General features: G+C 45.3%; 1 protein-coding gene across 1 annotated transcript in view; it reads right to left on the bottom strand.

Annotated features, from left to right (window-relative positions):
• Positions 1 to 293: 293 nt before the first annotated feature.
• LOC124553554 (facilitated trehalose transporter Tret1-like) overlaps positions 294 to 17924 on the bottom strand; it is a 52665-nt gene continuing 35034 nt past the window's right edge. Inside the window, exons 4-5 of the mRNA XM_047127401.1 lie at positions 8799 to 9326; positions 294 to 4329 (exon numbers count right to left, since the gene is read on the bottom strand). Coding sequence (XP_046983357.1) covers positions 3766 to 4329; positions 8799 to 9326 — 1092 coding nt within the window. The 3' untranslated portion in view covers positions 294 to 3765. The remainder of the gene's footprint in view (positions 4330 to 8798; positions 9327 to 17924) is intronic.

The following is a 17924-nucleotide window of genomic DNA, read 5'->3' as shown; positions in this document are numbered from 1 at the left end:
AGGTTTGCACTTCTGTCCCAGTTCTACGGCAGAACCTCCAATACTTGCGACACCACAGTGGAGCAGCTGTTCTTACTGTCTACTCAGATATGTGGGGTATGAGCAGAGTTGGACTACCGATTATGTGTACAGTATGAGGAAGGATGGACACATAGAACATTTATAAACATTGTAAAAAATACTGTGAGGTCCGTCTTTCATATACTGTATCATTTATTACGTTATTCTTGGCTGTTTATCTCTACCAAATTTCTGAAATGTTTCACAGACTTTATAATTACTGTGTATATAGACTCATTCCATGACCAAGTAGCTTAGGATAGCATGGTACCACGGACGTGAAATATAAATAAAATTCTTTTTTAAAAGTCTTCTGGAAGCAGTTTGCTCATTTGGCCAAAGAAGTCGATGTTACACACTGAGTGAAAGGAACCTAGGAGTGAAATTGTATTTTCGTGTTGATATTGTCTGTGTAGCAGAAAAAGCTTTTTCGAAACATTTTTACTTGAGTTAAACAATGCAGACACTTATTGACACTCATGGAAATATCGGCATTCTTTGAATACATCTCATCAATGGGATTTCCATCATCTATGACATACAGAAGCGATGGTTATTTTTCTTTTATTATCTTTTCTTACCCTTCACTCAATACGGTTAGTGAGGGATAATAGTGGTACAAAATTATAACGTTTATACTATCAAAAATTTTAGAGGTATACAAAAATTTATCTTAATATATCGACAGAGTCCTTAAAATACATGATTTTAGGTACAACATGATAGTTATTTCACAATCTATAAACTGAATGAAACGATTCATTTTAATTATGTAACGTGAGCAATGCAAAGAGACCAATATGAAGTGAAGGAATAAAAACACACAAACTGTCGATTCTTTGTGGTGGGCCTTTGCTTAAAGATTTTTGGAGTCTGGAACAAATGAATATGGAAGTTAAGTACTTTAGTAAACAGGTAGTGAATTAGGTGTGGAATGGATATTGGGCGTGAAGTTGTGAAGGTTTTTCTGGAGAGCTGAATGGAGGGATAATAAAAATAGGGATAATGGGTAATAAATGAAAGATTAGGACATAGAAGAGAAAGAGGCGAGTATGGACATGGAGAAAGAAAGAAAGGGCCCGTGACAGCTGGTGGCACAGGTATAAGCCAGAGTCAAAAGGGGTTCAATGAAAATGTTCTAGGAGATGATGTGAAAATTATGTAGGTATAAGGTAGAGGTATGAGCTGTTACAGACGCGGCAGTGTGTAAAGGCAGGAGGTTAGACAAGAAAAGATACTTTGGATGGTATCAGGTATTTTGGAGCTGTAGGATATTCTTATGTGTTCATTCACAGTGAAGAGAGGACATAATTTGATGAGTGGCTAATTGACTCACCTGCGGGACAAGAAAGGGACAGAGAACGAGAAGTGAACGCTGTTTGAAGACTTAAAATACTTGTACAATTTTGGGGTTCAGGTGGCTAAGTCACATTTAAAAAGGTATGCACTTTATACACCAAGGTTTGAAGATGTAAATAATGGTGGGGAAGCTTCATTCCTGAAGTGTAGCTGGCTAATTCTTTTACGTGTGCAGCGAGCCAAGAGTCTGGGGTGGGAGAGATTGGGTAGTTTTAAACTTTTTGAAGTAGGGACTGATCAAAGTTCACATCGTTGTGGGTGATGTCATTAGGATAGATTGCAAAGTGGTTAATTTTGGAGACATTGTTCGGTAGAGGGAGTAGCAGATAGCAGATAGCATTGGGAACAGATAGGCTTTGCTGCATTGTGGCTCGATATGACAAATGGGGAAAGTCTTCTGAAGAAAGAAAGGCACGCTATTAGACTGTTACGATAGTACTGATCGGCTTCAAAGTTTTATACCTAAGGCTTCCCAATAGGTTTACAATCATATGTGGAGGTAGTACAGGATGTGAACAGGTAGGCCATTGGGATTAAGGCATCCAGGTAGGGTCTATAGAGCGACAATCGGATAGACCGATTGATACTTGATTCCAGTGATGATGTTTTCTGCAGTGATTTAGCTGTAATGATAGGTTAAAAGTGGGATAGTGATTGTGTGCCCATGGAAAGAGTCATTAGACACCAGCACTTGATTCTGACACGGGGAAGTTACTGTGAGCATTGAGAGTGATGGTAGTGCTAGAGATAGGGAAGGTCTTAGCTGTGCCTGTGAGGAAGTCAAGAGGATTAGAATGACTGGAAAAAGGTTTCACAGCTTACAGGAAAGTGATTGGGTAAGATGGTGAATGCTTTAGGGATTGTTGATGAACAGTGGTGTACTTAAGTCGAGCACTGAGAACTTCATCTCAACACACAGATTGTGGACTGTGTCTTCACTTTGTAAGCCTGTAAGAAGGTCACATTGAGGACAAGGATTTGAAGTTTGTGTTCACTGAGTGTCCTCATGAACAGAATCGTGGTTTGCAGAAACACGAGATCTTGTGGGAAAGGAGATTTCAGCAGTGTCGTAGTTTACTTAACGTTAGGGAGTAGTATTCAGGTTAAGGGGAGTGTGATAAGGCCTACGGAAGGGAACTGAGATGGTTGTAAACGACGTGTACTTGATGAATGGCTCTCAGGTATCCAGTTGGATGGCAGTGTTGAGATACCATGAGACATCCCCCAGACTCGCCCAAACCATTTTCAGGCAAAGTCACTATATCAGAAAGTTATGAGTGTGGCGTGTCAGATTATCTCGACAATACCATTCAGCTGGAAACAATATTTCATTAGTAGCTTACACCAGGGACCATTTTATTCACACAGAAGCGTACTGGGTTGGAACAGCAGGTGGCTAAGAGATCAAGGTGGTATATGGAACAGGCGATAAGGTAAAAAACGGTCAAATGGCTCTGAGCACTATGGGACTTAACATTTGAGGTCATCAGTCCCCTAGAAATTAGAGCTACTTAAGCCTAACTAACCTAAGGACATGACACACATCCCCAGACTGAAGCGCCTAGAACCGCTTGGCCACACTGGCCGGCCGACAAGGTAAACTAGAGGGAAGTCCACCAAATTTGTTGGATAGTGGTCAGGCATTTTACATCTTCAGGTGTGGAAGGGAATTGTATAGGTTTGGAGAGGGGAAGAAAGGGGAGAGGGGATGAGTTATATGGGAACAGTTTAGTTATGTATTCTCAATTCGACTATGGCGACAGTCATTATACAATGGTCAAGCCATTTTATGCTAATTCGGTTGTTCCAGAAGTGTTGGTCCAATAACGTTCAAAATGGCTCTGAGCAGTATGGGACTCAACATATGAGGTCATCAGTCCCCTAGAACATAGAACTACTTAAACCTAACTAACCTAAGGACATCACACACATCCATGCCCGAGGCCGGATTCGAACCTGCAACTGTAGCGGGTCCAACAAGACATACAGGATGGTATGTAAGTGTATGGTACGTATATGGTAACTGCTGTGCTTGAGAAAAGTCATGAATCGTGATCTGGAGCACTATTTAAATCAGCTAATGAATGTGATAAAGTCCATGAGCTGGAAACTTGTATCATTTTATGGAAAAAAGGTAGTGGCTCAGTTGGAAGAGCATTACTGGTGGCAGATGAAGGCCTGGGTTCCTGTTGTGGTCCAATAGATTGTTCCAAGTGATCAAGTGAATGTCTGATGTTAGAAAAAGTGAGACCGTGTTACTACCATTCGCTGATTCGTGTACGAATGTGGGTTCATCCAGAGGAATGGTGATCACTGTAACATCCAGATTTGTCTAGGTGAGGAGGCTCATCTGCAGGTGCAGGACAAACTCCATACTCGGGCCCCACCAGACAGCTGCCTCTGCACCTCCTCCAGCGACCGGTCCTTCGTCTCGGGAACCACGAAGAACACGAACAGGGCGCCGGCGACTGCCACGGAGCCGAAGATCCAGAAGGTTCCCTGGATGCCGACGGCGGAGCTGAGCTCGCTGAAGAAGGTGGTGACCAGGAAGGAGAAGGTCCAGCTGACGAGGCAGCAGAGGGAGCCCGCAAAGGCGCGCACCTCGGGGGCATACAACTCTCCGAGCAGCACCCAGGTGACGGGCCCGAGCCCCAGCGAGAAGGCCACCACGAACAGGCAGAGGCTGGCGAGGGGCAGCCAGTCCAGGCCCTCGGCCTCGCCACTGGAGTCCAGCTGGAAGTAGGCTCCCAGGAGCAGAGCGCACAGTCCCACCACTGCGGCGGACGCCACGAGCAGCGGCCTGCGGCCCGCGCGGTCCACCACCAGTGACGCCACCAGCGTCGCCACCACCTGCATGGCGCCCACCACCACGGCAGACGTATCTGCCTCCAGGGCTCCGCCCGACGCCCTCTGCGACACCGACATTTCGAAACGTCTCATGTCCCTGCTTTTGGAAGGCAATGTAGATAACAGAAACAGTAAGGCGGGTAGCACACTGGGATGCAGTCGACAAAGGGTAGGGCAGGGCAGCATGTGCCCACTTCTACGTGGGCCACGCTGTGGTTCAATGGTTCAAATGGCTCTGAGCACTATGGGACTTAACATCTGTGGTCATCAGTCACCTAGAACTTAGAACTACTTAAACCTAACTAACCTAAGGACATCACACACATCTATGCCCGAGGCAGGATTCGAACCTGTGACTGTAGCAGTCGCGCGGTTCCGGACTGAGCACCTAGAACCGCTAGACCACCGCGGCCGGCGCTGTGTCTAGGACACAGTTCACTGTGCGAGCACCACACGGGCCCACTCACACGGATGGTGTCTCAGAATGACGATGGTGAAGGTGAAGGTGATGGAGAAATATTGATACAAGGGCAAATCGAACAGTATGTTACACTTCCAAGTTCTGCCCATTTATTAAACCACATACACATAGCGAACACAGCTGCGGCAATATGCAATGTAAGTTCAGTTCCCCATATAGTCTCCAACAGACTGTAAACATTCCTCGGAATGAGCAACCAAGTTTTCGATTCCAGATGCGGAGAAATCACCCCCAGCGCAATGTGACCACCTGGATACAGCTGCTTTCACTTCGTCATTGTTTCGGAATCGTCGTCTACCGAGATCGTCTTTCATCTTGCTGAACACATGATAATCGCATGGCACTAGGCCTGGATCACACACTTGAATCGCTCAGCAGTTCTGCAGTACACTGTTTGATCATTGTTATCAAAGTCCCAATTTCCATTGTTTTGAAGAGACAGACACTCCTGGAGTCATGATATGATCAGTGTTTGGATATCACCTCATGTCATAGCTGGTGGGGATTGAGTGAATCCTGGTGGTACAACAGCACTTCAAGGACATCCTCATCTCTTCCCTCTCATGTGACAGTCTCATGTGCCATTTGTCAACAGGACACTGGTCGTTCACACGTGCCAAATTTCTTCATGAAATTTGTGCAGCATGTTGAGGTAATCACATGGCCAGCACGATCCCAAGATCTATTCCCAACAGAAGATGTGTGGAACCACGTTAAATGTCAATTGTCTTAGTGTCGGCATCCAGATATTAAGGGTCAGGTGAAACACTTGTGGGCCAGCTTGCCTCAGAATACGGTATAACTGTTTCGTGGCTTCTTCTCAACCAAATAAGCACATACATCCAGGCCACAGGTAGGGTAACGCCGTACTAGTAAGTGGGCTCATACTGTCAATTTCTTTTTCAATTTGAATTGAATTTGAAATAACTGAAGTAACGTCACACATCCTTCCACCCTGTCAAGTTTCTTCGTTTTTTCCTTCCCCTGGGTGTTCGGCTTTTTGTCAGGCAGTGTATTGTTACTATTATTTAAATTCTAGTAATCTGTAGAGTGTTAAATGTAGTTGGTTGGTTGGTTGACTTGAGGGGAAGGAACAAAACAGGAAGGTCACCAGTCCCATTGGATTATGGAAGGATGGGGAACCATCCCAGCATTTCCCAAAGAAATTTAGGGAAATCACAGAAAACGTAAATCAGGATGGCCAGAAGCGGGTTTGAACCACCATCCTCCCAAATGCGAATCCAGTGTGCTAACCACTGCGCCACATCACTCGTTATTAAATGTGAGTTTCGCAATATGTGATATTGGGGAGGAGTGGTGGGGGGGGGGGGGGATATGGTGAGAAACCAACACCAGAACTGAACTGTGGATCTGTTGTTGCAGTCTTCCACACTATGCTGCCCCAAATTCGAAGCTGCACAGCAACAAAGTTACATAATTAATTTTTCGTTTGTTCATAGTTACATATCTCTTGTTCTGATTGAAATGCCTCCACCACAGTACCACAGCATGCTGTTGGATGAGCCAACATAAAATGGCGCTGCCGATTGCCAGATTTGAGATTGGTGGGGTTCATTACTTTCCTGCATTAGTAGGTTAACAATGTGACAACAATCGATGGTGAATTGGTAGAAGCGTACACCAACAGTAAACCACCATATGAAATGTGGTTAGCTGGGAGGAATGCTGTTAGTGCTGAAAAAAAAAAGCTGAATGAGAAAGAACTATATCTGTGTGATGGAGAAGAAAGTGGAAGAGTGGTGGAGGCACCAATGTTCGGAGACCAGGGGTATCACTGTCAATCTGATAGTGAGAAATGTCAGAATTAGTCACAGATCAGTTTTCAGTGTCTTGGATGGCACATTGGGCACGGCAAAGGCCGCCACCCAATGGCTTCCTGACTGCTTATGCCCATTGTAAAGCCCACCAAATCGATGCAGCTGTGAAGATGCAGCAACTCTCTCAGGCCAGTCCAGAGGACTTCTTTAGCTGCCTGATCTCCATGGCCGAAGTACTGGGTGTATTACAGGGACACTGAGACAAAAGAGCAAAGCAAGAACATGTGCATTCATCACTATCAGAAAACTCGAAAACTCAACCAACATCGGAGAAGCTGATGATGTTTGTGTTCATGACTGCTACAGTGTGGTTGGTCTACTAGCAATTACACTCGTAAGTGTAAATCAGTCATAGGAGCATACAACTGAAATCTCTTGCAAGGTTATGGGAGGTTGTGATGATGAAGTGTAGCGAGAAGCTGTCCAACTTGGTGCCACTGGTCGATGAAAATGCACAGTCTGTAGAATTCTGTGACCGTTGTCACTGAAGTTGAAATCTGCTGAGTTGTTAGGCCACATCATTTTTCTTCGCATGATCGCCGTTTCGACCCCGTTGCTTGGATCTTCCTCAAGATCTTATGCTGCAGATTGTGCTCAGTCTACAACGGACAGTAAAAGATCCTGAAGTAGATCCCAGCAGAGGGGTTGAAATGTCGATCACTCCAAGAAATATGACACGATCAGGCCAGCTGGAGTGGCTGTGTGGTTCTAGGCGCTACAGTCTGGAACCGCGAGACCGCTACGGTCGCAGGTTCGAATCCTGCCTCAGGCATGGACGTGTGTGTGCTGTCCTTAGGTTAGTTAGGTTTAAGTAGTTCTACGTTCTAGGGGACTGATAATCTCATAGGTTGAGTCCCATAGTGCTCAGAGTCATTTGAACCATTTTTTGACACGATCAAACAACCCAGAACGTTTTTAACTTCAGTGCCCCAGATTGCCCTGGACAGGTCACAGTCACACAGCGTGTCTCTTTGCCGTGCAGAATTTTTCCTCATCTCCCTTATTCTCCTGATACGGCACCCATGGCCTTCTTGCGTATCCAGAACCAGGACACAGTGATTTTCAAGGTGGAATGTTTCTTCAACAGCCAAAATTCAGTCTTGTACAACTAAGTGATGCACTGTTGGGAAAAATGTGTCACGTTCACGGGTGAATATGAAGGGATAGATAACAATACAAGCAATGTTCATGACCACAGCTTCTCAAGGTGCCACAGATGAAATTTTAACCCAATAAGAAGGGGCACTAGATTGTAAAAATAACATTAAAACTAGATTTGTACTCTTGCCCATTATGGCCGCTCTGTGGTCTTTATGTGGACCCCAGACGATGTTGGGATACCCGGCAATGAACATGTTGACAGCCTGGCCAAACAGGCCACCAGTAAACCATCTCTGGACATTGGCCTCCCGGAGACTGATTTGCGAGCGATGTTACGCCACAAAGTTTTCCAACTTTGGGACACTGAATGGCGCAACCTGACCACGCCAAACAAACCCCGTCCTATCAAGGAGACTGTGTGGCGGTCATCCATGCGGGTCTCTCGCAAGGAGTCCGTTGTCCTGTGCCAGCTGCGCATTGGGCACACAGGGGTGACGCACAGCCACTTATTGCGCCGTGAGGACCCACCTCTATGTCGGTGCGGATCCGCTTTGACGGTGGTCCACATTTTGTTGGAGTGTCCCCTTTTAGCTGTGCTCAGGCAGACGTTAGCGCTACCTGACACGCTCCCTGCCCTTTTAACAAATGACACTGTCATGGCAGGCTTAGTTCTGCGTTTTATTCAGGCAGGGGGTTTTTATCACGTAATCTGAGTGTTGGTTATGTCTTTTTTGTTTTGAGTCTGGCCTTAGGCCTACGATTATAGACTGGGTTTTCGAGTGTTTCTCGGTGTTTGGCTTTTCCTTTATTATCTCTATGGTCAGCCAACCACTGTCACACTCTGTGTGGTTTTATTTCGTTTTGTCTGGTCTCTGTGTATGTCTTTCTTGTCTTGTGTCGTCTGTCGTCTTTTCCATAGTCGTTTTTATTCTCTGTGGGTGTTTTCAGTTTTGGACAAAGGGACCGATGACGGTAGCAGTCTGGTCCCTCTAATCCCACAAACCAACTAAGCTAGATTTGTACTAGTGAGGACTATCTTAGATGGCGCATTCTCTTGGCCAAACGTCCCTCACTGTGAATCGTCACAAGAGTCGCTGGCAGATTTTGCTCACCAGGAAGATATCGGACGCGTAGAAAAGCACAGCGTTGATGCCACAGAGCTGGAAGCACGTGACGAGCCCCAGCCCCGCGACGATTCCCCGACCGGCAGCAGGGGTGCTCAGCCCCTCCCGGAGGGACCCGGACCTCCCATTCCCGGAGTCCTCCTCCAGAGCCGCCCTCGCCTCGGCCAGCTCCGCCTCCACGTCCCAGCGCGGTCCCCTCAGCCAGCGGAGGGTCGCCCGGGCCTCGTCCTCCCGGCCACCCTGCAGCAGGTAGGGGGGAGTCTCGGGCACCAGCGAGAGTGCCACCAGGAAGACCGCGGGCACCACGGCGCAGCCCACGGAGGTCCAGAACAGGCCGGTCACCGCACCCAGCACGTAGACGTAGAGGGTGCCGATGGTGAGCAGCAGCTGGAAGTAGCCGCACAGTGCTCCCCGGACTTCCTTCTGGGCCACCTCGGCGATGTACACCGGCGCCAGCACGTTGAAGGCTCCGCCCGCAGCTCCGGTCAGCAGGCGGCCCACGCACAGCAATGCCAGCTGCGGATAGAGGTTCCCCATGTAATCTTACAGGTATGTCTGGACTCACAATTGGTCACCCCTTCAAATGAGAACACTAATTGAGCGGAACAATATAGATGATTTAAAAGACATCAGCAGCCACTTTGTTGTTCTTGTTGGTCTCCAATTTATACTCTCTGGTCATAAGAACCGAGTCAGTCCTATGTAATGCGGAATTCACCACTAGATATCAACAGAGGTGGGCCCCTACAGTATAAAACGGGGTGAGGAGTATTGTGTTGTCAGCAGAGAAGCAGCAATTTTCACGTGATTTTTCAAACCACTGCAGGGAATCCAGCCAGATAATATTTACAGTGACCACCTATAATTATGTGATCAAAAATATCCGGACACCTGACTGAAAATTACTTACAAGTTCAGGGCGCCCTCCATCGGTTCAAATGGCTCTGAGCACTATGGGACTTTAAGCTCTGAGGTCATCAGTCACCTAGAACTTAGAACTACTTAAACCTAACTATCTTAAAGACATCACATACATCCATGCCCGAAGCAGGATTCGAACTTGCGACCGCAGCAGTCACGTGGTTCTGGACTGAAGTGCGTAGAACCGCTCGACCACAATGGCCGGCCCCTCCATCTGTAATGCTGGAATTCAATATGGTGTTGGCCCACCCTTAGCCTTGATGACAGCTTCCACTCCCGCAGGTCTATGGTCAATCAGGTGCTCGAAGGTTTCATGGGGAATGGTAGCTGAGTCTTCACGGAGTGCTGCATTGAGGAGAAGTATTGATGTCAGTTGGTGAGGCCTGGCACAAAATCGGCGTTCGAAAACATCCCAAGGGTGTCCTGTAGGATTCTGGTCAGGATTCTGTGCAGGCCAGCCCATTACAGGGATGTTATCATCGTGTGACCACTCCGCCACAGGCCGTGAATCATGAATGTGTGGTCGATGGTGTTGAAAGATGTAATCGCCATCCCCGAATTGCTCTTCAACAGTGGGAAGCAAGAAGGCGCTTAAAACATCAGTGTAGGCCTGTGCTGTGATAGTGCCACGCGAAACAACAAGGGGTGCAAGCCCCTCAATGAGAAAGACGACCACATCATAACACCATCACCTCCGAATTTTATTGTTGGCAGATGATGTTCATTGGGCATTCGCCATACTCACAAACCTCCCATTGGATCGCCACATTGTGCACCGTGATTCATCACTCCACACGACGTTTTTCCACTGTTCAACCGTCCAATGTTTATGCTCTTTACACCAAGCGAGGCATTGTTTGGCGTTTATCAATGTCATGTGTGGCTTATGAGTAGCTGCTCGACCATGAAATCCAAGTTTTGTAAACCCCCACCTAACTGTCATTGTACTTTGGGTGGATCCTGATGCAGTTTGGAATTCCTGTGTGATGGTCTGGATTGATGTCTGCCTATTACACATTACGACCCTCTTCAACTGCCGGCGGACTCTGTCAGTCAACAGATGAGGTCGGCCTGTATGCTTTGTGCTGTACGTGTCCCTTTAAGTTTCCACCTCACTGTCACATCGGACGTTTAGGAGTGTGGAAGTCTTGCGTACAGACGTTTGACCCAAGTGATATCCAGTCACCTGACCACATTCGAAGTCCACGAGTTCCGTGAAGCGCCCCATTCTGCTCTCTCACGATGTCTAACGACAAACTGAGGTCGCTGATACGGAGTACCTGGCAGTAGGTGGCAGCACAATGCAACTAATATGAAAAACGTATGTTTCTGGGTTGGTCAGATACTTTTGATAGTGTATTTCGGCTGGAGTATACCCCGTCATTTTCAAGGCACAAACTGCAACAGACAGGCGATGTGCAAGCAAATTTAAAAGCTCAGTTCTCGGAGTAATTCTGGAATGATAACACACACACACACACACACACACACACACACACACACACACACAAAAATGGGTCAAATGGCTCTGAGCACTATGGGACTCAACTGCTGAGGTCATTAGTCCCCTAGAACTTAGAACTAGTTAAACCTAACTAACCTAACGACATCACAAACACCCATGCCCGAGGCAGGATTCGAACCTGCGACCGTAGCGGTCTTGCGGTTCCAGACTGCAGCGCCTTTAACCGCACGGCCACCTCGGCCGGCACACACACACACACACACACACACACACACACACACACACACTGTCCACTAGTGCCACCAAGGATGACCAAAGTGAGAGGCATCGACAGTAAAAGACTAAGAACTAGCAAGTGAGGTAACATTGTCTTAGGTTAGTGGTGTTTAACGTCCCGTCGACAACGAGGTCATTAGAGACGGAGCGCAAGCTCGGGTTAGGGAAGGATGGGGAAGGAAATCGGCCGTGCCCTTTCAAAGGAACCATCCCGGCATTTGCCTGAATCGATTTAGGGAAATCACGGAAAACCTAAATCAGGATGGCTGGAGACGGGATTGAACCGTCGTCCTCCTGAATGCGAGTCCAGTGTGCTAACCACTGCGCCACCTCGCTCGGTGAGGTAACATTGTCCTTCTGTTTTCTGTCACGGGAAAGAGCAGGATTGCAAGCAGATTTTAAACAAAAACCTGCATCCCTGTTTCCAACGCTGCTCGTTACATTAATCTCAACAGCTCCCATAATAACACTGTCCCGTTATCTCGGTATTGTTATGTAACATAGGGTGACCAGTATCCAAACAATGTTCAGCAGTAGCAGATGTAGAATGAGATTTTCACTCTGCAGCGGAGGGTGCGCTGATATGAAACTTCCTGGCAGATTAAAACTGTGTGCCGGACCGACACTCGAACTCGGGACCCGAGTTCGAATCTCGGTCCGGCACACAGTTTTAATCTGCCAGCAAGTTTCATATCAGCACACACTCCGCTGCAGAGTGAAAATCTCATTCTTGAAACATCCCCCAGGCTGTGGCTAAGCCATGTCTCTGCAATATCCTTTCTTTCAGGAGTGCTAGTTCTGCAAGGTTCGCAGGAGAGCTTCTGTAAAGTTTGGAAGGTAGGAGACGAAGGTACTGGCAGAAGTAAAGCTGTGAGGACTGGGCGTGAGTCGCGCTTGGGTAGCTCAGTTGGTAGAGCACTTGCCTGCGAAAGGCAAAGGTCCCGAGTTTGAGTCTCGGTCCGACACACAGTTTTAATCTGCCAGGAAGTTTCAGTAGCAGATCTAGTTGGCTGCTGTAATCGTGTCTGCCTTTTACACTGAGTCCATCGGTTCTCCACGATCCTGATAGTTTGACCAATATATGCCTAGCTGCAGTTACAAGGAATGCTATATACAACCGTCTTAGGCAGACCAACCCAAAAACACTCTAATTTGAGATGGAGGTCTGAAAACACATTTCACATCGTATTTCCGTAAAATACGACCGATCTTGTTGGAAATTCTTCTTGCGTAAGGCAAACTTGAGGACAATATTATGAAAATGGAAGAGGATGTAGATGAAGATGAAATGGGAGATATGATACTGCGTGAAGAGTTTGACAGAGCACTGAAAGACCTGAGTCGAAACAAAGCCCCCGGAGTAGACAATATTCCATTGGAACTACTGACGGCCGTGGGAGAGCCAGTCCTGGCAAAACTCTACCATCTGGTGAGGAAGATGTATGAGACAGGCGAAATACCCTCAGACTTCAAGAAGAATATAATAATTCCAATCCCAAAGAAAGCAGGTGTTGACAGATGTGAAAATTACCGAACTATCAGCTTAATAAGTCACAGCTGCAAAATACTAACACGAATTCTTTACAGACGAATGGAAAAACTAGTAGAAGCCAACCTCGGGGAAGATCAGTTTGGATTCCGTAGAAACACTGGAACACGTGAGGCAATACTGACCTTACGACTTATCTTAGAAGAAAGATTAAGGAAAGGCAAACCTACGTTTCTAGCATTTGTAGACTTAGAGAAAGCTTTTGACAATGTTGACTGGAATACTCTCTTTCAAATTCTAAAGGTGGCAGGGGTAAAATACAGGGAGCGAAAGGCTATTTACAATTTGTACAGAAACCAGATGGCAGTTATAAGAGTCGAGGGACATGAAAGGGAAGCAGTGGTTGGGAAGGGAGTAAGACAGGGTTGTAGCCTCTCCCCGATGTTGTTCAATCTGTATATTGAGCAAGCAGTAAAGGAAACAAAAGAAAAATTCGGAGTAGGTATTAAAATTCATGGAGAAGAAATAAAAACTTTGAGGTTCGCCGATGACATTGTAATTCTGTCAGAGACAGCAAAGGACTTGGAAGAGCAGTTGAATGGAATGGACAGTGTCTTGAAAGGAGGATATAAGATGAACATCAACAAAAGCAAAACAAGGATAATGGAATGTAGTCTAATTAAGTCGGGTGATGCTGAGGGAATTAGATTAGGAAATGAGGCACTTAAAGTAGTAAAGGAGTTTTGCTATTTGGGGAGCAAAATAACTGATGATGGTCGAAGTAGAGAGGATATAAAATGTAGGCTGGCAATGGCAAGGAAAGCGTTTCTGAAGAAGAGAAATTTGTTAACATCCAGTATTGATTTAAGTGTCAGGAAGTCATTTCTGAAAGTATTCGTATGGAGTGTAGCCATGTATGGAAGTGAAACATGGACGATAAATAGTTTGGACAAGAAGAGAATAGAAGCTTTCGAAATGTGGTGCTACAGAAGAATGCTGAAGATTAGATGGGTAGATCACATAACTAATGAGGAAGTATTGAATAGGATTGGGGAGAAGAGAAGTTTGTGGCACAACTTGACGAGAAGAAGGGATCGGTTGGTAGGACATGTTCTGAGGCATCAAGGGATCACCAATTTAGTATTGGAGGGCAGCGTGGAGGGTAAAAATCGTAGAGGGAGACCAAGAGATGAATACACTAAGCAGATTCAGAAGGATGTAGGTTGCAGTAGGTACTGGGAGATGAAAAAGCTTGCACAGGATAGAGTAGCATGGAGAGCTGCATCAAACCAGTCTCAGGACTGAAGACCACAACAACAACAAGGCAAAAAGGCAGTAGACTCAGTATTATCATCAGTCACCCGATGCACTGTTGGTCGATAGCGCAACGCACGTTCAATCTATCACTGTAACCATTCTGACGGAATGTAGTTTGAAGATGGGCCAGCTCAGCTGGCAAAGTGTCAGTGCCGGAAATGACATGTGCCCTGTGTACCAAGGTACGGAGTACCCCTTCAAATTGAGCTGGATTGTGACAAATATCAGCCTGTGAATAGAAGTCAGTGTGAGTACGTTTCCGGTAAACTACATTTCCCAATGATCTATTAATCTTACTCCTAATCAAAACGTGAAGAAAGGGAAGGCAACCATCCTCTTCCACCTCCATCATAAAACGAGTGTTTGGGTGGATCGAATTCAGATGTTCTAGAAAGGTTTTCAAATTCTCCGTACCATGAGACCAAACAACAAAAGTATCATCAACATATATGAAGAAACAGGCGGGTTTGAAACGCGCTGACTCCAATGCACGTTGCTCGAGGTCTTCCATAAACAAATTTGCAATCACAGGAGACAACGGGCTACCCATAGCACCTCCATCTGTCTGCTCGTAATGCTGGTCACTGAATAAAAAGTACCGTAAGCGGATGTCAACAAATGTCGAAAGACATTAGTTAATTCAACACCAAACCTAAACTCAATTAACCGCAACGAATCAGACAGAGGAACACGAGTGAACAGAGAGACCACATCAAAACTTACTAGAATATCAGTCATTGAAGTGCATTCGCTCCAAACGACATAAGAAATCATCAGAGTTCCTGATACTTGTAAACAGGGATGGAGATTTTTGTTTATGGTATGTAACAATACCGAGATATTGGCATGCAAGTCCAGCTATTGGGACAGTGTTATTAAGGAAGCTGTTGAGATTAAATTAGCGAGCAACCTTGTAAACAGGGATGGAGGCTTTTGTTTGAACTCTGCTATGAATCCTGCCCTCTTCCAAGTCAAAAAACAGAGGGACAAAGTCAATGTTACCTCACCTGCTAGTTCGTAGTCTTTCACTATCGATACCTCTGGCTTTGGTCATCCTTGTGGCACTAGTGTTCAGCGTCTGTGTGTGCGTGCGTGTGTGTGTGTGTGTGTGTGTGTGTGTGTGTAATCTTTCCTGAATTGCTCCAGGAAACGAGGCTTTAAATTTGCCCGTACATCGCCTGTCCGTTGCAGTTTGTGCCTTGAAAATGGCGGGGAGTACCCCTGCTGAGATATCGGCGGTCGCTGTAAATATTACCTGGCTGAATTGCCATAAGTAGTTTGAAAATTGTATAGATCAGGAGAAAATCAGGTCTCACAGATTACATCAGAAATCAGTGACTTCAAATGTGGACTACTCATTGGATATCCCCTGAGTGACAATCATCAGGAACGTTCCAGGCCCTCTAAAGCTACCCTAGTCGACTGTTGGTGACGTTGTTGTGAAGTGGAAATGTGAAGGGACAGCCACGACTAAACCGAGACCAGAACAGACCTCGTGTACTGAAGGAGAGAAACCGTCGTGCATTGTGAAGATCGACTGTTAAGAGAGGACGGAATCTCCAGTGAGTACCAAAGTTCTACCAGCAGTTCGGCTTGCACAGTGATTGTGCAAAAAGGCGTTAAGAATCATGTGGTACAATAGTCGAGCCGGTCTTCATTTAGTAAGCGGCGCTCGAGACGGTGTAAAAAGCGATGGCACTGCACAGTGTATGACTGTATACACGTGGTTTGGAGTGGCGAGGAAGGCTGTACCGTGTACCAATCCGGTGGAAGGATTTGTGTCTCTCGAATGCCTTGAGAATGTTGCCCGCCATAAAGTGTAATACCAGCAGTGAAGTATGGAGAAGACGGTGTTACGGAATCTTTCGTGTCTAGGGCGTGGTTTCCTTATTGTACTTTCAGAGGCATACAAACATGTTTTACAGGATTTTTCACTGCATACAGTAGAGGAACATTTGGGAGATGATGATTGTATAAGGACGACACTGTCCCGTTTTTACGACAGCATCTTTAAGGGGACATTGTACGTGAAATTTATTGAAATTTGACATTTTCTGTTTTCTACTCCATAATGTACTTTGGAGTTTCCTGAACATTTCGGTACATAATACATTAAAATCAGACAATTGTGGGACCTTCAAATAGTATTTTGAATGTTGACGTGTGACTGTCAAATTTCGCGGTTACGCATATACTGGCACAGTTGAGCAGTCATATCTTGGGAACTACACCGTCTAGAAGGCTGTGAATTGCTTTGTTCTGTGCCTACTGCTACGTCTCAGACGTTCGCATTAATAATAAACAAATCAGTCCTTTGTTTCTGATACTAATTTTCGTTCAAAGTAGTGTCGTGTCTGATTGCAAGACAATAAAATGTGCTGGAAAAGTAGCAGACAAAGTAACTGATGAATTACAGCAATATAATGCGAAGACCATTAGAGATAACTATGACAATTTAGAGAAGATGAAAAGAGCTGTGTGGAGCACTTTCTTTCATCGAATATCAACCGATGAAAAGCCATGTCATGCTTTGTGTCCACCTCCACAAAACACTTGGTGTAAATATAGGCAAGCTGAATTTTCTGACACCCTGCATGAATTTACACATAAAAATTCTCTTCCTTCAGCAGTAATGGAGGCAATCAAAGATATTTACAGAGATTTGGCAAATCCTGAGCTACTAAACAAATCTTTACATAGGAAGACCCAGAATGTAAATGAGTCTTTCAATTATGTTGTGTGGCGGCATGTGCGTAAAAATGTATTTGTTGGCTTTGTGACTCTAAAGTTAGCAGTGCCTCAAGCTGAAATAACTTTTAATGGTGGGAAATATGAAAGAATTAAGGTTCTGGAGAAGTTAGGGGTAAGATTGGGACAGAACACAGCTAAAGGACTGCAGGAAGTGGATGAGCTTCATGTACGTGAAGCAGAGTTAGCTGCTCAGCAAATGACAAAAGAAACCAGAAAGAAGAGGAGGAGGCAAGCACTGGGCTGTTGTGACACTGAAGAAGACACAGGTTATGGGCCAGGGCAATTCTAGAGCATAAAAGACGCAGAAATGTAAGTCAGTATAAGAATTTGTAATAAAAAAGTTTTAAACCTCAATATCTCTGAACTACATTCTTTTGCAATAAATAACCCATTTTCTAAAAAAGTACTCATGGTAGAGGCATGAAATTTTCACAGCATTCCAAGAGTGATATTCAACACATATGGAACTAGAATGATTAAAATATCCTAAGTTGTTTTGTTTTTGTTCATTTATTTACAAAATCTGTCAAAAAATGAGTGTTTGAAAAAAAAAGAGGACATGCCCCACAATACAATTTTAGTAATAATTCTAGTCCAGTATATCTAGAAAAGTGCATTCAATAATTATGGAAAACTGTAAGTTTGTCTCTTAAAGAGTTTCCACGATAATGGGTCACAAAATTAGATAAAATTTAACATTGGCAGCAAAGGAGAAACTGGGTGATCAAAAAGTCAATATAAATTTGAAAACTGAATAAATCACGGAATAATGTAGATGGAGAAGTACAAATTGGCACACATGCATGGAATGACATGGGTTTTATTAGAGCCAAAAAAATACAAAAGTTCAAAAAATGTCCGACAGATGGCGCTTCATCTGGTCAGAATAGCAATG

The sequence above is a fragment of the Schistocerca americana genome, chromosome 11, assembly GCF_021461395.2.
Source record: "Schistocerca americana isolate TAMUIC-IGC-003095 chromosome 11, iqSchAmer2.1, whole genome shotgun sequence".
Lineage (NCBI taxonomy): Eukaryota > Metazoa > Arthropoda > Insecta > Orthoptera > Acrididae > Schistocerca > Schistocerca americana.
This window is presented reverse-complemented; position numbering and strand designations above follow the sequence as displayed.